The 26,249-nt window shown below is 49.9% G+C and overlaps 1 protein-coding gene across 5 annotated transcripts in view; it reads left to right on the top strand.

Moving 5' to 3' along the window:
* The window catches only part of PDE4B (phosphodiesterase 4B), a 222,592-nt gene that overhangs the window by 163,196 nt on the left and 33,147 nt on the right, over positions 1–26,249 (top strand). For 3 of the 5 annotated variants that reach the window (XM_061364884.1, XM_061364885.1, XM_061364886.1), the window contains one exon: positions 226–275. In XM_061364884.1, coding sequence (XP_061220868.1) covers positions 226–275 — 50 coding nt within the window. Of the gene's footprint in view, positions 1–225; positions 276–7,400; positions 7,436–8,329; positions 8,485–26,249 lie in introns of those variants that run through there. The other 2 variants (XM_061364890.1, XM_061364887.1) reach the window with 2 other exon arrangements.

Here is a 26,249-nt window from a genome sequence, read left to right as displayed (position 1 = left end):
CAGCATGGAAAAATGGCACATCTTCCCTGGAATGCCTTCTTCCCAAGGGACATCCCTGGCTGGGCATATTGAACAGGTCTGTCAATGGTGCTCTTTAACTGCCAGATCTTCTTGAAGTGTTTGGGGTTTCTTTGTGAATATGGAGAAGGATTTTGGCCTGTGGGAGGTGGCAGTTTGAAATGGTCAAACATTGCCTATTGATAGAGTGTTCTTTACCTCTTTTAGGAGATCTCCAGCAACAAGTCAGCCTCCTGTGTCCAGAGTTAACCTGCAAGGTATGTGTGTGGCTTTGATAACCACCTGCAAGGTCAAATTGCACATCATTTTACCAACACCTACTTCTGGGCTCATAGAGCTGCTTCTGGCTTGCTCGTGCAAAACCAATAGGAAAGAACCATGAAGCCCAAAATGTTGTTATTGTGATGGGTTGGGGTTGGGGTTTATCCTTGTGTATTAGCATAGAAGATGAACACGATTTTGGTCTGATAGTCACGGCCACAGTGACTGCTGTTCTGCCGAGTCCCTGTGCTGCACAGGCCTGGACAAGCCCCAGCCTACGAGCCTTGAACAGGCTCAGACACAGCTGTATTTTTTTACCCTGTTTATTTCAGTTTGTTTCCATGTGATCTATGTAAAAAACGTGATCTGAAGAACCTCGCTCAGGTGAAACTGCCCCCGCTCTCAGCAGGCTGCCCTGCAAGGGCATTTTTCCATCTCTCTTGACACCTACATGTAGCAATCAGAGGAGAGCAGAAGTCAGGGAGCGTGGCTGATCCCAGCTTCTCCCTGCCTGCTCCCCCTGCACACCGTGTCCCTCAGTCCCCTTGTCCTCACCCCCCCATCAGCTCAGAGACCACAGCAAGGTCTGACTACAACCAAGGAGCAAGGCAGGGTGAAGTGCTGACGGTGGGAAGCAGAGGCAGCCTGCTGCTTACTTAGGACAAGTTTATTTCCACCCCTGGGTTTAGCCATGCAGTGCTGAGGGCTTGTGGGACCCCTCTGCAGAACAGAGCTTGCACTCATTTAAAGGTTACTCCCCCAGGGAAGGAGATAAGATTTGGAGGAGTGCCCATTTGTAGGCTTAATCTCAGCCTTTCCAATAATTACGTGCTTGGAGGGACTCATAAAGCTTAATTTTTACAGTGTGTGAAGCCTGGGTAACTATCCAGCATTTCCTTTCATGCTGGGTAGGATTTACTGTCTGGGGACACGTGTAGTCCAGATTAGGTTCCTCAAGCCTTGTTAATGGGATGCAGAAACCTCTGATGCAGAAACAAAACTGGAGGACAGGATCCTCAGGTCCTCTTTCCCTCCCTGCCTGTGACCAGTGCCGAGGCAGAGCTGGCAGGAATGCAGCTCATCACCTTAGGCAGAGATCTGTTCCAGCAAGACTTCTGGTTCCGTGGCCTGTGTGGAAACAAAAGCCATGGAAAATTTCATGGGATGTGTTTGTGTGAGTTACAAGAACAGGGAGAGAATTCCCTCCCAGGAATTTTTAGGTTAACTTTCTGTGGGAACAGTGGCTTTCAGCATGTTAACCCTTTGCAGAGACCTCTCTGCAATGAGAGCTCTAGGATGCTTGCTTCCTTTTAGCGAATCCAAGCTTCTAAAGCTGGGCATGCACTAAAACCTGAGCTTCCTTTTTGACTAAAGAGCCTGACTCATGTAACTGTAGAGCAAGTTTTGTGTTCCCTGCAAAGCTCCAAGAGACAAAGCCACTGAGAAGAATCCAACTTTTAGCATTTTTAGCCTTGTGATCCTGACTCATGGGTTTTAATGCTTCAGTCCTGGTAATTAGAGGTGAATAGATCTAAAATGAATTATATTCATGTCTCACCTGAGATGTGGAAAAAGAGAATGGCCAGATGTGGGAATGAGCCACGCTGGATGAGTTTTCCATACGCAGGCTTTTATTTGGTGACCTTGGAAGAAGTTTGCAGCTCAGGGTTTGTGGGACTTGTGTTAAGCAGGGAAGCAGAGGCTGGATGTGCGCTCCTCAAGTAAACTGAGTTCTTAACCATGAATCTTGTGACTTCAGGTGAAATCTTCAAACGAAACAAACGGGTGTGAGTGCTATCATTATGTGATGTAAATTGTGACAGTTTGTAGATGAGACCTCAGAGCAGCTTCCAGTGTCTGAAGGGGACCTATATGGATGCTGGGGAGGGACTCTTCATCAGGGACTGTAGTGACAGGACAAGGGGTAATGGGTTAAAACTGAAACAGGGAAGTTTAGATTGGATATAAGGAGGAAATTCTTTCCTGTGAGGGTGGTGAGGCACTGGAATGGGTTGCCCAGGGAGGTTGTGAATGCTCCATCCCTGGCAGTGTTCAAGGCCTGGTTGGACAGACCCTTGGGTGATATGGTTTAGTGTGAGGTGTCCCTGCCCATGGCAGGGGGTTGGAACTGGATGATCTTAAGGTCCTTTCCAACCCTCTTCTCCAGGCTGAACAGCCCCAACTTTCTCAGCCTGTCTCCATACAGGAGGTGCTGCAGTCCCTGAGCACCCTCGTGGCCTCCTCTGGACTTGTTCCAACAGCTCCATGTCCTTTTTATGTTGAGGACACCAGAACTGCACACAATGCTCCAGGTGAGGTCTCACAGGAGAACATTGGGGTCCTAGCTGGGAGAGGGGACAGGCTGTCCCTGGGGCAGGCCAGCACCCAAACACCTTCCTGCTCACTTCTGTGATGGGTTGTGTGCCCTGAGCTCATGTGCTCCCCATGCTCACATGAGAGCAGAGGTGTGGTGAAGAGCACCAGCGTGGCTCTATCCTGCAGGTACTTACTGTGCGTGAACCAGGACTGTCCTGGATCTCTGGCCTTATTTACTTGCTGCATTTGGTGTCCCCATTCTGCTGCATTCCCAGTTCCCAAAGCCTCTCTGGTTTCTGTAGGAGGCTGGATTCACTCTGTAGAGCATTTCCCTCCATCCATTTGGTTTGTTTCCTTTCCCTGTTTATGGCCCTAGTTGCATACAGGAGCTCGCCTCAGTCCAGCAGCAAACAATGACAGCCATTGACTTTCTAAGGAAGTTTCCATTTCAGTGCAGCAGAACAAAGATTTTTAGGAGATTATTTATTTTTCTACAGCTTTTTTTTTTCCCTGCGTGGCTTCTGATTTGGAAATGATGAGAGGAAGGAAAGATTTTTCCTATCGGAACACTTCCAGCTCCGTGCCAACGGCTCCTGTGTCTGAAAGGACACGGGGTGGTTTTCCTGACAGTTTTGGAGAAGGAAACAGCGATGTTTTGATTGGGACTGTGCTGAGGTCCATCCCTCTGGATAAAGGAATGTGTTTGGAAATGAGACGTGTTGATATCCTCTCCGTGGGTTAGCTGGCAAAGCCTGGAATTGTATTTTAGCTCTCCCATGTCACACATTGATTCACGGATTTACCACCACCAGTTGACATCAGTATGAGCACCTCGTATATGTCTCCTTCTATTTGTCATTAGTGGAGTGATTTATATCCTGTTACGAGAAGTGCAGAACTCGGGGTTTGAAGCAAACAGGCATACATTAATCAAATTACCCTGGAGGGAGGCAAATCCCACGCAGCATTTGTGCTGGAGTAACGCGTGCCAGCTGTTTGCTCCAGCTAGGATACTTCAGGGTTAGTCAGGGAGGAGCAGGTCTGTGGCCCCTGCACTCCCAGGGAGTTGCGTTGCTGAGGACCCAGGCGCAGGGTGAAGGGACTGAGCTGTTGGAATGATGCAGTTCTGCTTTGCTTTCGTTTTCCTCAACGTATGGAAAAGCCTGGCCAGGTTTCCCGTGGCACAAAGCGCTCTCAGAGCCCACGCTGATGTCACTGTGGATTTCAGGGCTTTCTTAACCTTCCCACCACAGCCATAAAAGGAAGAGCAGTGTGTAGTGAACATCCTGTGTTTTGCCCTTGGTATCGGCTCCGGTAAATGTGGCAGATTTTTCCTGTTGTTTTGTTGGAGATCACAGGAACGCACGGAATTGCTTTTGTGAATTAACCGAGAAACCGTAACATGGAAATACAAAGCCATAAACCCTTACTGAGCTCCTGTGCTCTGCCCCGGGGAAGGGTAATGGGGATCATAGAATCATAGAATAGTTAGGGTTGGAAAGGACCTTAATATCATCCAGTTCCAACCCCCTGCCATGGGCAGGGACACCTCGCTCTAAACCATATCACCCAAGGCCTCGTCCAACCTGGCCTTGAACACTGCCAGGGATGGAGCATCCCTTGGGGATACTTCAGACCATGAGGTTCTGGAGCGGTGTACAGCAGTACAGGTGTACAGTGCAGCGGTGCAGGGTTGGGACTGCCCCTGCGCTGGGCACTGGGGAGGCCGAACCTCAGATCCTGGATTCAGCTCTGGGCCCCTCACTGCAAGAGAGACCTTGAGAGGCTGGAGCGGGGCCGGAGAAGGGCAGCGGAGCTGGAGCAGGGCCTGGAGCCCAAGTGTGATGGGGAAGGGCTGAGGGACCTGGGGGGTTCAGTGTGGAGAAGAGAAGGCTCAGGGGGGACCTGATGGCTGCCTCCAACTGCCTGACAGGAGGATGGAGCCAGGAGGGGCTGGGCTCTGCTCCCAGGAACAAGGGACGGGACAAGAGGAACCGGCCTCAAGCTGCACCAGGGCAGGTTTAGATGGAGCTGAGGAACAATTCCTGCCCCAGAGGGTGCTCAGGCATTGGAACAGGCTGCCCAGGGCAGGGCTGCAGGCACCGGCCCTGCAAGTGTTCACACCCTGTGGAGATGAGGCCTCAGTGCCATGGGTTAGTGGTGGCCTTGGCAGGGCAGGGGAACGGTTGGACTGGGTGAGCTTGAAGGGCTTTTCAGCTTGATTCTATGATCATAAATGAATGCTACCCAGTTGCCTCCTCTGCAGTTACAGTAACGATGACATGAGCACACTTGCACATGGTGTCACACAGATGGCTGTGCCATTGCTTTCTTTGTTTCTAAGTGTGGCCTCTGCCACAGTTGCTTTCATTGACTTTGTTCAACCTGGGGCTCAGTGCATCCATCAGCACCTTCTCTCAGTGCAGCTCTCTGTTCCCTTGGCATCAGTGGAAGGTCTTTAGTTCCTACCCCCTTGATTCAGCTAATAAAATCTTGAACACATGTGGCAGCTCCTGCTTAGCTTTGTTCCTTCCTCCGTATTTATTTACTTCACTGGCCCTAATTCCTTCTGAATTAAATTGCTTGTCTCTGGCTGCCACGTTCAGCCTGAGCCTCTCTTTCTTCACCCATCTTGCTACAATCTTTTCTCAGTCCTTTCTGTTCCCTTTGTGTTTTGCTCGTATTTTACCACTGTTCTTTCTCTCAGCTCAGAACAGGATCAGCGCTGTTTCCTTCGATTCCCAGGATCAGTTTCTCCCTCACTGCTCCACAGTGCTTGTGTACCTTGTCTTGGTGTGTGTCCTGGCTGGGGTAGGCTCCTTCTGCCATACCCAAACCTTTGCAGTGCCTGTGTCCCCTCACAGGGGTTGTGGAGAAAGCGCTGTACAGGCGAGACACAGCAGGGAGTGAGAAGCCTCTCTGGGTGAATGCTGGGTGCTCCCCAGAGCGTGAGCAGCAGCTCAGGGAGGGGATCCTGCCCCTCTGCTGTGCTCTGGGGAGACCCCCCCTGCAGCCCTGATCCAGCTCTGGGGCAGCAGCACAAGAGGGACGTGGAGCTGTTGGAGCGAGTGCAGAGGAGGCCATGGAGATGCTGCGAGGGCTGGAGCAGCTCTGCTCTGGAGCCAGGCTGAGAGAGCTGGGCTGGGGCAGCCTGGAGAAGAGAAGGCTCCTGAAGGGGAGACCTGAGAGCAGCTCCAGTGCATAAAGGGGCTGCAGGAAAGCTGGAGAGGGTGGCTTGGGACAAGGGCCTGTAGGGACAGGCCAAGGGGAATGGCTTGAACCTGCCCGAGGGGAGACTGAGCTGAGCTCTTAGGCAGAAGCTCTTCCCTGTGAGGGTGCTGAGGCGCTGGCACAGGGTGCCCAGAGAAGCTGTGGCTGCCCCATCCCTGGAAGGGAATGAGCTTTAAGGTCCCTTCCAACCAGCCCAGTCTGTGACTCTGTGATGAGGGGCAGAAGTGCCACCTTGCTGCCAGATGGGCAGTATTTTCCCTCTGCAGTTCATTTGATAGGCAACAACTTCTAACTGTGAGTAATGGTGACAGGAGCTCAGCACAGTGTCAGGGAGCAGACAGTGTCAAACTCTTCCCAGAGCTGTGAGGGATCTGCAGAAACGTTTCTCAACCACGTGCTGCTTGAATGCTTTCAACACTGAGCAGTTCTGGCCTGTCCTCAGAGTTAACTGTGTCCCCAGCCATGTAACAGAGCTGCCGTGCTCTGCATCCCGAGGCTTTGGGGGTGTAGTGCTTTGGGATATGTCCCACACTGGCTTTTCAGGGCTCATGGGATTAAAGCTTGGTTAAAATTCCTCCCTGAGGATGGGAGTGAAAGATTGGCGGTTTTCTTGCTTGTGCCTTAGCCTCTGCTTTCCTGTACATCTGCACGTTTGCCTGCGCTTCTCGCATGCCTTTACACGAACTCCAAACTTGGGCTCTTTCATTTCTTATGTGGGTGTAAGGTGCACACAGACTCGTGCACGAACGCTTGTATGGAGCATAAACAAACCACTGGGTAATGCTGGTGCCCGTGCTAACCGAGGCCCAGCGCTTTGTTCAGGAGCCTCTGCATCAAATCTGCATCTGGTGCTGAGGCGCTGGCACAGGGTGCCCAGAGGAGCTGTGGCTGCCCCATCCCTGGCAGTGCTCAAGGCCAGGTTGGACACAGGGGCTTGGAGCAAGCTGCTCCAGTGGAAGGGGTCCCTGCCTGTGGCAGGGGTTGGAGCTGGGGGAGCTGTAAGGTCCCTTCCAACCCAAAACCAGGCTGGGATTCTATGAAAGTCAGCTCTTGATTATAAATACCTGTATATCCCAAGCAATTGGCATGGAGCTGATGTTCTTGCACCATACTTGCTCTGCTTGGCGTGTGCAGAATGGCGCTGGGCATAGATGAAATAGAGGATTCATTTAGAAACACCCTTGGTCTGTTGTGTGTTTGGCTGAAGATGTGGCCCTTTGATTTTGAGAAGGGTTATACAAGTCAATATGTGGTGTTTCAGGCACTAGAATGCTGTTACCAAATAGCTGAGCTAGGAGGTAACTGCTTGTGCACAGTGAATTCAGTGATGCTGGACACTTACCTATAAATGTTGTTGCCTGCAAATCCTAATTTTCAAGGATGCAGTGCTAAAGTGATGCAGATTGCTTAGAAGCTAAGCAGAACTAAAGGAAATCGGGTAGCCGAGCAGCTCCGTGACAGGACAGAGCAAAACGAAGGCCGTGGGATGCTGAAGCCCTCCTTCCTGCTGGGAAAGCTCAGAGCTGCGTTTCAAGGTGAACTTGGGGAGCACTCAGTGGAGCCAGCAGCTCCAGGGCCATCCCGAGGCAGCTCCTGCTCTTTGGGGGCAGTTCATTCCAGCAGCGAGTCCGTTTCGCGTGTTGCGCCTGCTGCGCTCACACCCCCCCTGCGAGTTGGACTCATGCATCTTAGTAAGTATTTCAGTTATGCTATTGACGTCAATGCAGTCATTAAATAGATTGCCGGCCCTCCCATCAGCAAACCTGTGCCAAAGACCTAGAGGCAGACACATTTTAAAAGAAGAACATCAGGTTTGCTTTTAGCATTTGGAGAGAAGAAGGGAAAAGTTTCCTCTGAAGTCCCTGTGCTTTGCAATAAGGCTTTGGGTTAGGGTGGGTTTTTTTTTTAGTTTGCTTCATTTTCTAAGCCCCATTTTGTGTGGAGATAATTGCTGCTTTTTTATTTAACACGCTTCTGTTGTGTTGCTGTGTGCATAAACAACTCCAAATGAGACTAGAAGAGTAGGGGTTTTGCAACCAGCTGAAAAATGACACTGGTTTTAGGTCTCCCAGCTAGATTTATCTGTGTCTCAAGTGACAGAAGGTATTCAGGCAAACCTGTTTAGCCTTTGACTCCAGAAATTCTGCAAGGATTGATTTCATGACATCTATATAAGAAAATAGCCTTCATTTCTCCTCGGCAGGCTCTGAAGACATACAAGCTAATCATGACTCCATAGCAACGCATAAAAACTGTTTTCCCCTCCGCCCCACCTGTGGATGTCACATGAAGATGCTACACGTGCTGCTGCCATCAGGAGCCTGTCACTCCTCCCTGGGGCCCAGCTGCCCTCTGTGGCCGCTGTGCCAGCGGGACTCCCTGTGTGCACTCACACTGTCCTGCTCTGTCCCTGAGCCGGGCTGGCAGGGGCATCCATTCATGCCCATGGCCAGGCAGATCCCTGCCTCCCGGAGCTGCCATCCTGCCCATTGCTGAAGGCAGCTCTGGGCCGTGCAGGTCTCCTTGCCCAGTGTCAGGAATGGCTCTGGCTGTCAGATAAAGGCTCCAAAGGGGCTGCGGGCTGAGAACCTAAGGATATATATAGATGGCATCCTCACCCAGGTGGAAGGAGTATCTTTCCTTTGACAAGATAAGCAGGTATGTTGTAATCAACAGCAGCAGCGTGTTCCTGAAGAACAGCTGAGGAGCCAAACCACTGGTGTTTGGGGTTTTTTATGGTTGAGGTGGCCATTTCACTGGTGATAGCACACTTGGCTACGCAGGATAATACCAGGCATGGGTTCTGAAAAGGGTTTCTCTGGGATGGATGGTTTCTTTCTGGATGACCCAGGCAACTGCAAACCCAGTGTGGCAATGGAGACATCTTCACAGTGGCATGTTCTCATTGCGTGCCCACATTTGCTGTGCTCTTTTAGTGCAGGTCAAGCCCTGAAAGCCCTGTATTGCTTTATTCAGTTCCCGTTTGTTTGGACTGGATTGCTTAAGGCCTCTGTGAAGACAATAAGACTTTGCCATTGCTAATATCGGAGTTGATAAAATCTGTGTTTCTTTTGTTTTCTGTATAGAATGATAATAGTTGCTGTGGGTGAGATTTTGACAGCGCAGCCTTTGGTGGACTGAATCACTTCCATATGAGTTTGAGAAATGTGTATGAGAGCTGAGAAAAAACCCAACCCAAACCAAACAAAAACCACCCAAACCAAACTTCTGGCAGCCCAAGTTATTCCTTTTTTTTTTTAGGTTGTGGGGCACAGTTTGTGCATGCCTTAGTGATGAACAGGGTTCTTCATTGTCCCACTGATTTGAGCCCCTTCAACTTCCATGTCATCAGCCTTTTCCAGCCAGTGGGAGTTGAACTGGGCTCCTGAAAGCACCCATCAGCTCATCCCTGCAGCAGCTATATATAAGTTCCTCCTTCCTCCGCCGAGGTTGAGCTCGGTGCTGCAGCATCGTGTCCCGGACACAGCTGGCCATGGGACTGTGAGGGGCTGCATCCCAGGCTCTGTGCGGAGACCTTCCCAAGGGGAATGCACCACACAGATCCCAGAGCCACCAGCCTGGCCTTGGGCAGTCCCAATGCTCCCAGCTTTGTCCTCTGGCAGGATCTGATTCCAAGTGTAAGTTGCTTTCTTGTTGTGTTTTAAAACCTGTTTCTGGCTGTTGTGTTTTGACTGTCAGTGGCCAAATCGTTCGGTGCGTGGCTGGGCAGGAGCTCCGCTGACTCTTTTGTGTTTCTTAGTGGTGGTGGGAGCAGTATTTGATTCTGGGGTATGGGGGCATGTACAGAGGGTAGAGCACTGGCCTTGATGGACAGGATCTGATGTACACATGGAATTTGATCATTGTCCTCTCTAGGACAGTGATCCTCTAGGATCATACTCTCTAGGGTAGGCGTTTTGCCCACCAAAGTTAACTCTTCAATTATAGGATAACACTTAAAAAGATTAAAACTTTAAGAGCTTTTAAAATCAATATCTAGATTTAAAAGCAGGAGTAAAGGATTGCTAATGCATTTTTCCCTCTGTTCCATGAGGGAATTGCATCCATTTTGAGATATGGCTTAGACCCACCGATTCCCAACCGGTGATCCTCAACAATGAACATATTGACCATCTCCAATGTTCTAATTCCCCAGTAATGCTCTGGTTTTGTTCCTAGTATCTGTTCATCTCCTGATTGACTCAAAAGATTTCTATAGGGAAGCATGGAATGCTTATTACTGTGAGCATGATGGCATTGTGCAACCCGTACCGAATGTTGCGCTACTGCTTAATGAAACACTTTATTGTAATAGTGTTTTCTCTGTGAGAAGTGTCTAAATGACAGCCTCAAGTAGTATATAATTGCAATACTTTTTTGACAGGGAGGAAACAACTGTTAATTATTTATGGTTATTAATAAAACATGCCAGGTTCTGAAGTTAACTCAGCTCACTGGCAAAATAGGGATGCTTGCAAAGATTGACGTGTTTTAAGCAGCAGACTTTAAACACCATCTAAGTAAGCCTGTCCCTGTGGAAGATGCTTTCATATTTTAGGGCGTCATTGATTGGCATAATTTTAGGAATTCAGAATGTAAAAAAAAACCCAAGAAGAAAACCCAGCTGAAAGCAAAACCTCCAAAATCCAGCATGGTCTTGATTTGACAATGACTGGCTTTTGATTTTGTATTCAGTCCTTTGCCCGCTGAAGGCCAGTGGCAAACAGCCTGTTACTAACCAGAACAGGAGCAGGGGCTGACCCAAGGTTAGACAGTGGCTTGTGTTGTTCACTAGGAGCCATTATTCAGTACTAAATACTTAATGTAGGAGCCATTACTCAGTGCTAACTACTTCTGTAGTTAGATTGAATTTTAGAAGAGCTATGCTTTCTAATAGAGATATTCTGGTATAAATCTTCTGCTATCATAAATACACCTTTCCAAGAGGAAATTAAACATCTGTGCATGTGAAAACCTTCTACCACACCTCCACCCTCTGCAAAAGATCTCTTTAACAGACATTCTTGTGCTGTACCTAAAAGGCTCCAGGATCCAGGCACTGGAAGCAGGGCTTTAGGTCCAGCCTGCCAGGGCCCTTCCAGCATGTTCCAGACACCTCAGTGTTTTCCCTTAAAATGAGTTGAATCCAGTTAGGCCTTTCACACCTCACTTGGGCTTAGGAGCTTAGCACTTAATACCAAACCGAGTCTAAAATGTCACATTTTACAAGCAGTGTATTTTTCTTTAAATGCCATATATTAAGTTGACAAAAGCAGGACACGGAGCAGTTGTATTCTGTTAAAACCCAGAGTGCTGTTCCAAGAAGTGGAAAAGGCAGCCTGTCTTCCTGCTCCTTCCCTCCCTTCCTTCCTCCTTCTCTCTCTTGGCTTCATCCAAAGTGACCTGAAATGGTGGTCCTGCTGTTACCAACTTGAGTGCAGGACGCTTGGATCTGCTGCTCTAGAGGACATGGTATAACCATCTGCTCCAGTGAGTTGAGCCTAGTGTGGGGCCAAGCCATGGGTGAAATTCCATGTTTACTCACTCACAGGTTAGCAAACACGAGCGAGGGTTTGTCACTAGCAGATCTTGCTAGAATTTGCTGGTTGTGAAATGTTTCCCTCCCTTTCTTCCCTAAGATCCTCCTTGAAGAAGAGAAATCCAGATACAAGTTTCCAGTGTGAGTGTTTTCTGGTTTAGCAGTCGTACTTTATGGGCTGTGGTCCGCATCCAGATCCTACTCAAATATGAATGCAGGGCCTTCATCTCAATTCAAGCTCTTTGGGCAGGGTATTTCCCGAAATTCCTGTTACTGAAATGTCACTGGTTGCAGCTTCCTGAGTTTCAGCTCCGTGGTGTGAAACTCTGCAGTGTTTCCATCCACCTCCAGTGGGAACGGGCTCCGTAGGTAAAAGCCAAAACCCTGTTACTTGCACGTTGTAGATCAGCAACACGAAAATGAAACCCAAGGAGAGATGATGCTCACAGCACATTTTTCAGCAGCAGCTGCTCCTTCTGAGCCTGCCTTTGTACCACGGCCAAATGTGGTCAGTTTAACGTGCTGCTAGAATGGCTCTGACTGCAAACTGCCTGGAGTGGAAGTCATGTGCAGCTTCGAGTCAGATGCTTCACAGAAATTGCATGAATTTCACCCAACTTATTGCACAGAATTAATGATTTCGGGGAAGCAGTGCTGGGGCAGAGACCTTGGCCAAGGCTCCCACAGTCTGCCTCTATTATGCTGCTAAATGGCAGAAATTCCAAAAGGTGCCACAAAGCATAAAACTCGATGCATAAAAAGTAACCACTGGAATCATCTGCGGCAGCCAGCCTGTGTTTAACCTGCAGTGGGGAACGTTTCCATTTCCACGGCCATTTAATCTGGTATTTTAACTGGGATTCTTAATAAAGGTGCCGGTAATGTAGGTGACATTTTGATTTCCTTGAAGTCGGTTTGAGGTGCTTAAAGAAGTATATTTTGAGGGCCTTAATTAAATGTATTTTGGGAGTGAAAGGCTGTTCTTACCTGTGCTGGCTGCAGTGATTTGCCAAGTGCTTACACTTCCAAGTCTGCCTGGCATTTCCATCGCTGGGATCAAGTTTATCCTCCCTCTGCCCCTTGAAGGCATCTCTGACTGCCCAGCTCTGGTGTTAACAGCCTGATTTGGGATAGGACTGAGAGCCTAGGTTTGAGGAGAGTAGTTGTACAGGACTCAGACCTCCAGATTTCATCACCCTCTGCCTAAAATGGTCCAGATGTAAGGACAAAACACAGATAAATTACTATCTCATGCTCTATTTTATCTATTTTTTATTATGGATGAGCAAGTATTGAACCTATTGATGTGTCCCTGGAAGGGTCTGGGGAAATATGGTCCAGTTCTGACCCATGTCCCAAACACATGGAATCATAGAATAGTTAAACCTGGTGCCCAGGGCGTGATGGCCTCAGCCTGGAGGTGACACAGAGGCCCAGTGGAGATCAGCACGTGAAAGGATTAATATGGAATATTAAAAGCTGTCAAAACAAATGATGCTGGTTTGTAGGATCCTGCCATCTCCCTCTTCCTCCCCACCCTTTTACCCGTGGGACTTACTCTGTGATTTTAAACAGCTTATTCTAACAGGCTGTACGTGCAGTAGTAAACAGAGAGCACACTGAGTCACTGCTCCAACAGCTAAGGTGGTTCACAAGGGAGGATTAATACAGGTGATTGGCACAGAGAACATTTGGGCTCTGTTCTCAGCTGCTGCAGGTCTAAAGGTCTTTAGGTTTGGGACTTGAGGCTCACTGCAGATGTTACAGTGGTTGGTTGAGCAAAAGGTGACTCTGTACATCCCAGGGTGCTGCCACAGAGCGATGTGAAGGGCGTTAGTTCAACAGCCAGAACATTCCATGTTCTCAGAAGCAGGAGGAGCACAGATTAAGAAACATCTTTTTTCATTGCGTTCATGCTATTTCTGCTGGTCCTGCTCCGTACCCGACCCACGACCTGCAGTGAGCAATGCTCTGCCTACCCACGGTGCAGCTCTGTGCAGTTGCAGATCAGGCGATAGGGCTTACTCACAGTATCACCTGAAAAGCAAATCTGGCAAATCAGGCCGTTTTCTGCAACGTTCCAAGTACCTGATGGCTCTGGGGCTCAGCTGTAGGGTGACAGCTTCTTCCTTTCTTTTCTGAGGCAAAATAAGGACAGAAAGTTCAACTAAGGTAAATCAGAGAGGTAGACGTTACCGTTTGGGTGCGTAAGGTACCTGTTGTAGGAATCCAGATTAAAATGCCAAACTGAAGCAAGCTTCCATCCTATAGGATAATGCTTTCAAAAAATTGCATTTAGACATGAAGAAAAACCCACTTTATATTTATTTATGATTTTAATTATACCTGCTAATTAATATTATTTAAATGGCTGGCATGGTGGCTGGCAACCAGGACTCTATGCCCGGTCATTGCAAGGCTGAGATCAGGGCACAAAGGTTGGTATGTGTCTTAAAGGATTCCAGTGAATTACAGTTGGGATGCTTCCAGGAGCCACATTCTTAACTTTTATATTGAAGACCTTCAGGAAATTAAATGGAGAGGAAGTGAAGGACAATTTTGTGTTGCTCCCAACCCTTCCAGGAGTGAAGGAAACTGATTCAAGCACGTCGAACATGTTACCAAGAGCCTGTTCCCTCCTGGTTGCCTTATTCTGACCCTCATTTAGAATTTCTGAGTAATTTTCCTCACGAAGAGCTATGGATTATTCATAAACTTTGTATGTGATGCCTGTGGCCAAGTGGAGCCTCTCAGGTAAATCAGCACTGTGCTTTTCACTGCCAGGATTCATTGCAGAGGTTCCTTTTCCATTCCATACTCCAGGATTTGTTTCACCGCAGTCAAAGGGCTTTAACTCTTCACAAGATATTTATTATCTCCAGGTTAACCAGTCTTAAAACCTGGTTTAACATCTATAGATGGGTATGTGGGGGAAAGTAATGTTGAATTCTGTGGCAGATCCCACTGCAGACCTTTTTGTTTGTGGCTTACAGAACTCATGTGAAGCAGTGAAATAAGAGAATGGTTGGTCCCTTGCATCTTGGGGTCTGTTCCAGCCCTAGCTATTCTATGATTCTATTCTATGATTCTATCTTTTGTGGTTCGGTTTCACAGAATCATAGAATCACAGAATGGTTTGGGTTGGAAAGGACCTTAAGGTCATCAAGTTCCAACCCCCTGCTATGGGCAGGGACACCTCACTCTAAACCATATCACCCAAGGCCTTGTCCAGCCTGGCCTTGGACACTGCCAGGGATGGAGCATTCACAACCTCCCTGGGCAACCCATTCCAGTGCCTCACCACCCTCACAGGAAAGAATTTCCTCCTTATATCCAATCTAAACTCCCCCTGTTTCAGTTTTAACCCATTACCCCTTGTCCTATCACTACAGTCCCTAATGAAGAGTCCATCCCCAGCATCCCTATAGGCCCCCTTCAGATACTGGAAGGCTGCTCTGAGGTCTCCACGCAGACTTTTCTTCTCCAGGCTGAACAGCCCCAACTTTCTCAGCCGATCTTCATATGGGTTTGGGTTTTCCCATCTTGTTGAATTGAAATCGTTGCTGTGGTCTGTCTAGATAGTTCCTTCCTTGTCTTAGGCCTGTTGTGAAAGTCAGCTCATGGTTTCTCAAGGAGAAGTTTTGCACAGATACACAGCATCACAGCTTCTCTGGGCACCCTGTGCCAGCGCCTCAGCAACCTCGCAGGGAAGAGCTTCTGCCTTTATATCCAACCTGAACTGAGCGTGCATGGGGACAGCTCAGGGGAGGGAGGCAGTGGGCTCAGCCATGGGCTGCAGCACACACACACATCAGAGCATGGCACCAGGTAGCACAGAGCAGAAGTCCTCAGCCCGGCTGCGGATGAGCCAGCTCCGGAGCCGGAAGCTGTCTCGCCACAACAGCCCAGGATGGTGCCCCACCTAATTAATGCTGTTGAAAGGCAGCGCTAATTACTCCTAGGTGGAGTGCCTCCTTAGCACAGCACTGCTGCTTCCAGGATCCAAGTTGGTTTCCCTGCACGTGTAAGCTTACCAGCCCTCTGCGAGCCTGCCCACATGTATCAAGGGAGATAATAGATGGCACAGGTAAATCCGAAGTCATTTCATAATCATATCCTGCTTTTTCAGTGCCTTTCTCACACTCCTGCATTCACATGCAGGCCATGTGCTCAGGAAGAAAACATTTCTGCTCACACAACATCTTACTCTGATCCAGCCTTTCCATGTTGAGCTAGGAAAACAAAACCGCAATCTGGGCACCCCATGATTAGCAGGAAATGGGGATTGGGGTTTTAATCCCTGCTCTCAGCAATGGGTCTGGGCTGAAGGCTTCTTTCGGCAGCTTGTTAGAACCAGTGGTCACCTCCATCCTCAGCCTGCAGCTCTCTGGGCTGTTTTCACTGTGCTCTGTGGAGCAGTGAGAGTTGAGTGTATCCCAAACACACACTTTCAGTTGAGTAAAGAGGAGTGATGGAGATTCACTTCGTTTAACTCATCATGACCTTGGTAACTGCGATCTGTCTTCAGAAACGTGTTTGAGGCCTGTGCTTGTTCCCATACAATGCATCATCTGATACATCATTTTCAGTGTTCTCCTTAAAGGCCTGTCTTTTAAGTACATTGTCACTCTTCTCTACTCAGTTTCGAGACCCTGTGTAGGAGAGGTCTCCCTTGCATTGTGTTTTCCCTCCTGTCTCGTGCTTAAGGCAGGAATCCTACAGGGCAACAGGAATCAAGCCCGCTCAGTAAAATGATAACGTGCCAAACTGTGTGTTTGCTCCCCGAGATAAAGTTGGAACTGAACAATCTTTCCCGTTCCTTCCACAGGCCAAGATTAGATTCTGCCCCTCTTGCCATTTCTGCTTCTCCCTCTCCGTGGACTGAGGAATTCCTACTATGCAGGCAAATCCCGTTCCCAGATTCCCCCGTGATATCGCTGCTAAGTGACATCTGACAAGATGCTTCCTGCATTTTGTTACTTCCATTTGGCACCATAAAAGCACTGTCACTTACCCTTCTGATTTGTGGCAGTGGCACTGTATTGTTCACTCCTGTGGCTGCTGCTGGGGGAAGGACACTGCTGAGATGGGAACTGCCCTGTGGTAAAACTCCGGGATGAGGTGGTATCTCCAATCTAAACCCTTCTGCAGAGCTGCTCCAGTTTTCCTCACTCATTAGCATTTCAGATTAAACCTTTAGGCTTATCTTCAGATCAGAAATTATCTCTCTGGGAAGCTTCCTAGGCTCCTATTAGACACATTAAGGTGTTCTTGGTGATTACTCCTTGGTTTTGCAACTCATTGTCATGCAAAAGGTGCAGTGTTTGGGAATCTTGATCTTTAATCTTTACACTGTAGGGACAGGCCAAGGGGAATGGCTTGAACCTGCCCGAGGGGAGACTGAGCTGAGCTCTTAGGCAGAAGCTCTTCCCTGTGAGGGTGCTGAGGCGCTGGCACAGGGTGCCCAGAGAAGCTGTGGCTGCCCCATCCCTGGCAGTGCTCAAGGCCAGGTTGGACACAGGGGCTTGGAGCAAGCTGCTCCAGTGGAAGGGGTCCCTGCCCGTGGCAGGGGTTGGAGCTGGAGGAGCTTTAAGGCCCCTTCCATCCCAAACCATTCTCAGGTTCTCTGATAAGTGCTGCTTGTGGGCACCCGCAGTGATTGCCACAAAGCCTGGCAAAATCCAGGGACTTGTGCAGCACCCGCGATAATAAACCGCAACCCCTGGACTCACACCAATTGCTTCAGCGCCTGCCTGGTCACTGCTAAGAGGCAGTGTCTGCTCGGTGAGCTGCCAGCCCGTGCGGGTCTGCAGTGACCTGGTTCTCATGCCCTGGCTGGTGATGCACCCCAGCCACTGGTGGGTACCATCAGCACCCCTGCAGGTTTGTCCAGTTCTGCCTTAACTGGCTCCATCAGGGCTTGGCTCTCGCTCCAGGCTCACCTCTTGCCATGAGTTTCCTTGCAGTGTTTCATCTTTGCCTCAAAACCGTGGTTGGGCCCCCGTGATGAATCCCCTGCTGCTCATCTTGGGGTGGGAAGCAGGAACTGGGGTCAAAGGAAAGCTCAGGGGAGCAGGCTGCCCGGCACCAGGGCTCTGCAGAAGATCTCCTGTTTGCCCAGGGCTTCCATTTGCTGCTTGGTCTCAAGACTCCGTCACTGTCACAAGACTAATTTCACCTGCCTTCAGCCACCTAAAAATTATAGGCCCATCTTTAGTAGTGGCTGGGTTTAGAAGGAAACATCTTGTGAGCTGGGGAGCAAACCATCCTGTTGTGCAGGAAGATCAGGAATTTCAGCAGAAGCCAACTGGGTGAAGCAAGGAGCTTCTTGGCGAGTCAGTGCAAAAAGAGCAGGCCAAAAGTGAGAAGGGCTGGCAGCAAAGGAGGGATGTACAAGTGCTGTTTGGGTATGAGGGGTGAAGCAGGGCAGACCAAAGGCTGGTGGAGCTGTGACTAATGAGGGGACTCCAATGAAGTAGGGAAAGGAGCTTCAGAGATGTGAATCTATGGTGGAAGCAGCCTGGTGATGTCTGGTACATAGAAGGCCAAAGTACTCAGTGTCTTTTTTATCTCAGTCTGTACAGAGAGAGTCTTTGCCTGGGCCCTGGCACCTCTCAGCCCGCTTAGGAAGGAGAGGGATGGAGGGCAGTAAGGGAGAAGCAGGCTAGGGGTGACTTAGAGGGGATGGATGTGTTCAAATCCATGGCATTGGACGGGGTTCAGGCTGGAGACGCTGGCTGATGTAAGGTCAGCGTGTGTCATTCATGAAACACTGGTGCTTGGGAAGGTCTGTGACAACAGGAAAAAGGTCTGTGTTTGAGAAGGGCAAAGGGGATCTGGGGACCTATGGAACACTCAGACTCTTGGTCACTGGAGAGGTCACTGAGGGTGTCCACTGGAGTCTATTTCCAAACACATGAAGGACAGGAAAGTAGATTGGGAATGGTAGATGAAAGCTCCAACCTCCTCCTGCCAGGGCTAGGGGGGCCGGCCTGGCTGTGGGGACACTGCGGGTGCATGTACCATAAGCACTTTGGCACCATTTCCCACAGCATTCCCATGGGGAAGCTGAAGCAGCATTGGCGGGACAGCCAGCCTGTTGGCAGGGTTGGATACTACTGCACTGCCAGTCTCTAAGGGCGGTGATGAAGCTGCATGTCCAGCTGGTGGCTGATGACAGGAAGGTCTGGGGTGTCTGATGGTGCCCTGGAGCATCACGCCAATGTTGTGTTGGTGATACTGGGGCCAATCCTGCTGGGGGTGCGAGGCTGGAGCCAATGACCTCCAAAGGTCCCTGCCAGCCAGCTCAGAGACCGGGATAGAGAGCTGCCTTCTGTAGCTGATGGAGGATGACAGGCACCTCCGGAGGGTGATTCAGCCCATCGCAGCCGTGGTGCTGAGAATAGACCAGGATCACCCCTCGGAGGTCCCACAGCCGCTTTCCACTGGGCGCGGGAGCTTAGGTGATTAACTGGTAGGTGGCTAAAGATATCCCAGCTGAAACCCCCCAGTGACATTTCTGCAGGCTAATATTACTGCTGCTCTGGTTTGCTCAGGTTACAGCGCAGCTGATGGGGCAGCGAGTGCCTGGGCTGTTGACTCCGAAACATCACTGCTACTATGGCAGTGGAGCAGGGAGCAGGCGGCTCGGGCTCCTGGCGCCGCGGCCGAGTCACGCTGCAGGCATTCCTTCCGTCACCGGGAGCCTCTGCTGCAGTGCTGAAATGAGCTGTGCCTTCTTCCTTCTTGGGAAGGCTGCTGCGTGGGGACGTGAAGCCATTTGGGTTTGTGTCATTCCCTACAGGCGGGAGGTTTGCCTTTCTCCCTCTCATATTCCTCTCCCCGGTCCCTGTGAGGCATCGCTGCTGGCTCCTTGGAGTCTTCCCGTTTGGACCTGGATGTGTCCCTGATGTTCTTGGCCGTGCTGTTTTAATCACTGCCTTGGCATCTTCGGCACTCTTGGAGCCTTTTTAATAGGAGCTGAGTTTTCCCAGCAGCCTTTCTGGGCAGCGGGAATGGCGTGTCCCAGAAAGCACCCGTCCTTCATTAGGGAACGTGTAGAGCCAGGCTCCTCAGCACTGCATCAGAAGAGCTCATTTCTTCTGCTCCTTGTTGGTGGGAGAACAGAACCCCAAAGCAGACTGCCCCCCAAACCCTTGGCCGGGCTGTGCCTGTGGCTGTCACACGCTCTCAGCAGCGGTTCCAGCCTCTCAGGCGTTATTCCTGGCAGCAGCATCTCCCTCATTTCCTGGCATTCTTCACAATTAGCAGCAGACAGCTTTCACTTCATTTTTTTCGGTCTCTATCTTCCTCTGTCATCTCCGAACACAGACTCCATTGTTTCTGCTGCTTTGGAGCCTCTCTTAAGGTTCTGTCTGTGCTCCCCCACAGCTGGATCTCTTCCAGTGCCACCTCTTCAGTGTACCTCTAGCAGTGGCTTTGCCCGTTAATCCCATCATGGCTTTTTGTGAGGGTTTCACTACCCTGCCCTCTCTTACCACATCTCCTCTCTTAGTGCTGGGGATGGAAAAGTCCATGTTTCTGAAATGGATTTGTGCAAAAAAAGGGACGTGGAGCTGTTGGAGCAAGTGCAGAGGAGGCCATGGAGATGCTGCGAGGGCTGGAGCAGCTCTGCTCTGGAGCCAGGCTGAGAGAGCTGGGCTGGGGCAGCCTGGAGAAGAGAAGGCTCCTGAAGGGGAGACCTGAGAGCAGCTCCAGTGCCTAAAGGGGCTGCAGGAAAGCTGGAGAGGGGCTTGGGACAAGGGCCTGTAGGGACAGGCCAAGGGGAATGGCTTGAACCTGCCCGAGGGGAGACTGAGCTGAGCTCTTAGGCAGAAGCTCTTCCCTGTGAGGGTGCTGAGGCGCTGGCACAGGGTGCCCAGAGAAGCTGTGGCTGCCCCATCCCTGGCAGTGTTCAAGGCCAGGTTGGACACAGGGGCTTGGAGCAAGCTGCTCCAGTGGAAGGGGTCCTTGCCCATGGCAGGGGTTGGAGCTGGAGGAGCTTTAGAATCCCTCCAACCCAAACCATTGTGGGACTCTGTGATACTGAAAGTGTTACTTGGAGACAGGCAGCTCTCTGCTCATTTGCATGCAGTGTCTGTGCCACCTGCAGTGTCCCTGCCGAGCTCTGGCCCTGGTTCGTGGCTCTCCCAGTGCCCATCGCAGCTGCATCGTGCTGGGGAGCAAACCAAGAGCCCTTCACCCTTACTCTCACCTCCCTTTGCACGCTGCAGGGAGGCTGCAGCATAGCTGCAGGTGTGAGAAATGTGAGAGGGGGCAGCTAGAGTTACTGGTTGAACTGGAGCCCCAGATATATGATGGGGAGGGGGAAGCAGGGCCGGCTTGTCCATTTGCTCAGGGAATTGCTCAAGAACATACTGGCTCCTCCTGTTCCACGGGTGTTGGGGCTCTGTGCCTTTCTTAGCACATCTGCACTTATCTTTGCAAAAGGTATAATTAGTTTCATTGCATACAATGAACTGCTGGGGAGGAGGGAAGTGCATCAATCCTGCTGTCATTCCCATGGGTTTAGATTGCTCTGTCATTGCAGCCCCACAGTCCAGCAGACTGGGAGTGCACAAGTGTCCATAAACCTACAAGAGGGAACATGTTGGTACTCTGGCAACATTGCCAGCACATGTGGTGTTGGGTAGTTCTGCTGGGTACATTTTGCTTTTGGATGATACCTTCTTTTAAGTACATGTCTGGGTTTATTGCTTGGGAAAGTAGTTGGAAATCTGCTTCCCAAATATAGGAAAACATAGAGGGTACCTGTAAAGGAAACCTGAGCATCCAGGGTAAAGGATTTTTTCAGTGCCTGCAGTTTGTAAGATGGTGCTGTCAGATCTGGACATTTCCATGGCAGGTTTTACCTGACTCACTGCAGTTGTCCTCTGCCCCTTTGATTTTCCTTCCTGTGGATTTTCAAGCCCATCTCCAGACCATTTTCACAGCTCTGTTTGTTGGATCTGTTAGAACAGTGGTTTACTTCAAGGAAATAGCTCTGTGCTCACGGGTAGTCATGAATACAGGATACATTAAACAAATAAATCCTTTGGTGTCGGTTATTCACTCGGCATTGTCAAGGATAAATATGTAAACATGTCCACACGATCTGTAAGTAACCACAGATACATTAGGGAAGGCAAAGGGTAAATGGCTGACAGCCTGCACAAGGCCCTCTCCTATCAAGTTTTGGCATGTCCTTGGTTGATAAACCTGTTTTCCTAAACATGCTCCTGGGTTTTAGAGGGATGCCAGACACTGGCTGCTGATGATTGCAGGGCAGGTAGCGAATCTCACTCTCAAGTTAAAATAGCCACATGCTCTTGTTGAAGGGAATGGGAGCTCCTACTGTGACCTTTAGCTAAGCCACGAGCACATGAGTACCTTGTTAAATCACACAGGCCACCCTGCCTTTTCTGTCTCCTTCTCCTCTCTTTTTCTCTCCTCTGATATCCACCAAAACTTAAAATCAGGTGAGTTCAGCTGGTGACCCAGTCTTCTGCGTGTCAGATGATGTGTGAGGATCCCAGAAGGGCTCTGTAGAATGGTTTGTGCTGGAAGAGACCTCAAAGCTCCTCCAGCTCCAACCCCTGCCACAGGCAGGGACCCCTTCCCCTGGAGCAGCTTGCTCCAAGCCCCTGTGTCCAACCTGGCCTTGAGCACTGCCAGGGATGGGGCAGCCACAGCTTCTCTGGGCACCCTGTGCCAGCGCCTCAGCACCCTCACAGGGAAGAGCTTCTGCCTAAGAGCTCAGCTCAGTCTCCCCTCGGGCAGGTTCGAGCCATTCCCCTTGGCCTGTCCCTACAGGCCCTTGTCCCAAGCCCCTCTCCAGCTTTCCTGCAGCCCCTTTATGCACTGGAGCTGCTCTCAGGTCTCCCCTTCAGGAGCCTTCTCTTCTCCAGGCTGCCCCAGCCCAGCTCTCTCAGCCTGGCTCCAGAGCAGAGCTGCTCCAGCCCTCGCAGCATCTCCATGGCCTCCTCTGCACTCGCTCCAGCAGCTCCACGTCCCTCCTGTGCTGCTGCCCCAGAGCTGGACCAGCGCTGCAGGGGAGGTCTCTGCCAGCCTGCTGAGATACGAGCTCTTAGTCATTAGCAGTCAAGGGCTGAGAAAGGTAAATGCAGCCTTCAGTAAACATCAATGATATCTATACTGCTCACAAAGTAATAATCTGTCATTCACATGATTAACCAGAGCATCTCTCCTCTCTTCTCTTCTTAATCTTTTCTGTCATCTATAATAATGACAACAATTATGATAATCTATCATAAATACAGTACATTATATCATTAAAATGGGTTGTCTGAAAGTCCTCTGCTGAATTCTGAGTGAAAAACACTCATCATTTACATTGTTATGACTTTTAAGTAGGAGCCGTATCTGAACATGCTTTCCTTTCTTTTCTTTGGCTTTGTAAATGATTTTGAATGTATGAAAATGAGCAAAACATTCAAATGTGCCCAAAACCTCTGGCACAGGGGTTGTGTCCTATGGATTCACACTGGGAATTGTACCCGTTTTACAATTGCACCCTTACTGTACTTTTCAAGTTAGGAGCCTGGGAGTGTGCTTTCAGGCATTTCCTAAAGCAGGGATTCAGTGCCTGCGAGGGCTTCCCTGCACTGGGATAAACATCTACGTGTTCCCTTACAAGGACACGAGGACTCCAAAGCCCCAGCTCACCTAAGAGCCATCATGGAGCTCAGTTCATCCATTACACCCATTACTGCCTCCTTCCCTCTCCCTGCTGGGAGCTAGGAAGTGTTTTCTCCTGTAATAATTCTATTTTAATCTTTTGTTTCTTATGAACTTTGCTTCAGGTTCTGTTGGGTTTGATCAGTTTGTTACATGTTCTGGGAACATTTCAGTCCCTGCCTCTTGCCACGTTGTACATACTGGAGTTGGGAAGAGATCCAGTGTCTAAGCCTTTCCAAGGCAACTTCTCTTCTTAATTTCACTTTGAAATGGGCAGATTTGATCCCAGGTCTGAATTGGTTCAGATAGTCAAGTATTCTTTATTAAATTAACTGGGGTCCCTGGAAAACGGGCACTTGGTGGCTTGGTGCCGTCCCTTGGTTATGGGATGAGCTGCTGCTCTGAAGGCAGGGCTGAGCTCAGCGTGCTCGTGGGAAGGGCAGCCTCGAGTCGTGAAGAAGTTTCTAATTAGAAAGAGCTGCAATTTCTTACAGCCAGGATGCAATTAAAGGTAAATAACCCAGGAGATGTCTTACTGGCACTGTAAACAAGTGGCTGTGCGTGTGGAATAGGATACGCTGTGCTGAGGCTGGGAAGGCTGCTATCAGCTGGGATGCTTTGCTTTAAAACCTACACTGCCAGAGGTTTTTTGGCAGCCCTTTTTAATAGAGACTATTAGAGGCTTCTTTGAGTCTTAAACTCTACATGCCTGAGGTTTATGAGTGAAATTACGATCCATTAGAAGCAACTGTTTATTTTCTATGCAGAATTAGGAATTAACTCCTTTAGCTGTACAGTCAGTCCATAATTTCACAGAATCACAGAATCCCAGCCTGGTTTGTGTTGGATGGGAGCTTAAAGCTCCTCCAGCTCCAGCCCCCGCCACAGGCAGGGACCCCTTCCACTGGAGCAGCTTGCTCCAAGCCCCTGTGTCCAACCTGGCCTTGAGCACTGCCAGGGATGGGGCAGCCACAGCTTCTCTGGGCACCCTGTGCCAGCGCCTCAGCACCCTCACAGGGAAGAGCTTCTGCCTAAGAGCTCAGCTCAGTCTCCCCTCGGGCAGGTTCAAGCCATTCCCCTTGGCCTGTCCCTACAGGCCCTTGTCCCAAGCCCCTCTCCAGGTTTCCTGCATCCCCTTTAGGCACTGGAGCTGCTCTCAGGTCTCCCCTTCAGGAGCCTTCTCTTCTCCAGGCTGCCCCAGCCCAGCTCTCTCAGCCTGGCTCCAGAGCAGAGCTGCTCCAGCCCTCGCAGCATCTCCATGGCCTCCTCTGCACTCGCTCCAGCAGCTCCACGTCCCTCTTGTGCTGCTGCCCCAGAGCGCAGCAGAGGGGCAGGATCCCCTCCCTGGACCTGCTGCTCACGCTCTGGAGGTGCAGCCCAGCATCAGTATCATAATGTAATCTTTAAGCCTTGAGGAGAGCTGAGTTTTTAAATACATCTGCATATATTTGTATTCATGTTTCTCACCTGCTGAATTGGACGATCTGTTCACCAGATAGAAACCCGTTAATGCTATTAACCTGCTGCATCATGGAAAACTTCGTTATTTGGCACCTGCTGTAGTCTATTGAACAAAGAGAACTGCAACTCCTCTGCAACTTGTTTGACTCACCTGATTTTGCCTGCTCTTAAAACTCTGTAGCCTTTACGCTTCCTGCCAGAAGCAAGACATGCTGTGTCTTGATGTATTTATTTAAAGGGGACGAGGGTGGCAAGTGAGAATCATGAGAGAATCAGGAGAGAAAAACTCAGTTTGTCTTTTGGTGTTTGGATCTAGTTTCAAAATGTTCCCCTAGCTTGGTTCATCTCCTGTGTCAGTCAAGGGTAAAGCCACCGCTGTTCACTGCTGCTGTGTGGGGACAAGGGCCTCTGCCCCACCTTCCCTCCTTGCTTGGGGCATTTGGGTACCAGGATGTGGACAGTGAGTCTGTGGGCTGAGAGAGGAACCAACTGCAGCTGCAGATAACATTGCCTTGTACTCAGAGATATCCTGGGCAGCGGTGAGGGGCTGCAGCTCTGGGCTGTAGGGAAGACAGGGCTGGAGGGCGAGTGTCAGGCAAGAGCTTGTCATATTGAGCCCCCTCCTCATCTGCAACACTTCATAGAGCACATTCGGGAAGCTCACATTTGCTCTTACCCTGAACACTCCCAGACAGGAGAGCACTAAAACCTGCTGCTTGTTAAGTGTTCAAGAAGAAAAAGAGCCTGAGCTGAGCTCTTAGGCAGAAGCTCTTCCCTGTGAGGGTGCTGAGGCGCTGGCACAGGGTGCCCAGAGAAGCTGTGGCTGCCCCATCCCTGGCAGTGCTCAAGGCCAGGTTGGACACAGGGGCTTGGAGCAAGCTGCTCCAGTGGAAGGGGTCCCTGCCTGTGACAGGGGTTGGAGCTGGATGGGCTTTAAGGCCCCTTCCAACACAAACCAGGCTGGGATTCTATGGTTCTAAAAATGGGCTGCTAAGTCTCTGCTCTAGTGAGAGTTCCTGTATGTTCCATGAGAGTTCCTGTATGTTCCATCAACTTATAGAGATTAAAAGGAATAGAGAGCAAAAAGTGCCAAAAATGCAGTTACAGCAAATACTGGCCCATCAGTGAATTATATTTCAGTACATTACAGCCTTCTAAGTGCCAATTGGAAACTGCCGAGCCATGTGCTGCTTGGGAGGGCTCTACCAGCCTGTCCTCTGATGGACTGGCAGCAAATCAGGCCTTGTGATGGAATGTCACCTCAGTGCCTGCTCCATTGCCACCGGGATCAAAAGTCAGGCACAAACACCCTGTAGTACTTGAACAGTGAATCAAACTCCTGTTGTTGATCAGTTCTTTGTTCAGTCTCTGAAAGGGTTTCGTGTAGGGCTCTAGCAAAGGGCCAGAAGTGGTGGTTGTGGTTTTACGGGTGAGGGCTGGGTTATGCAACACCCAAATATAAAGTGAAACACGATACAGTTGAAGCTGTGTCAGATGGGATTCCAGGATCCTCATCCAGAAACTCCGGGACTCTTTCCGTAAGTGACCGTGTGCATCAGCTGTACCAGGAAGGTTATGGAGGGCTGTGACAGGAGAAGGTTGAGGAGTGTTTCTGGCAGAGGTGTTGTGCTCCTGATATCAGCGGGACGCTCACACTGGAGTCAGGGGAGGATCATGTCACATCGCTCCTGAACCTGTGTTTACTGTTTATGTGAATCCCTGGAGA

This window comes from Neopsephotus bourkii, unplaced genomic scaffold (genome assembly GCF_033783945.1).
Source record: "Neopsephotus bourkii isolate Nb327-2 ecotype Australia unplaced genomic scaffold, CSIRO-AGI_Nbou_v1 NB_1250, whole genome shotgun sequence".
In the NCBI taxonomy this organism is placed as follows: Eukaryota; Metazoa; Chordata; class Aves; order Psittaciformes; family Psittacidae; genus Neopsephotus; species Neopsephotus bourkii.
The sequence above is the reverse complement of the archived record's forward strand: the minus strand, read 5'-3'. Positions and strand labels throughout refer to the sequence as shown.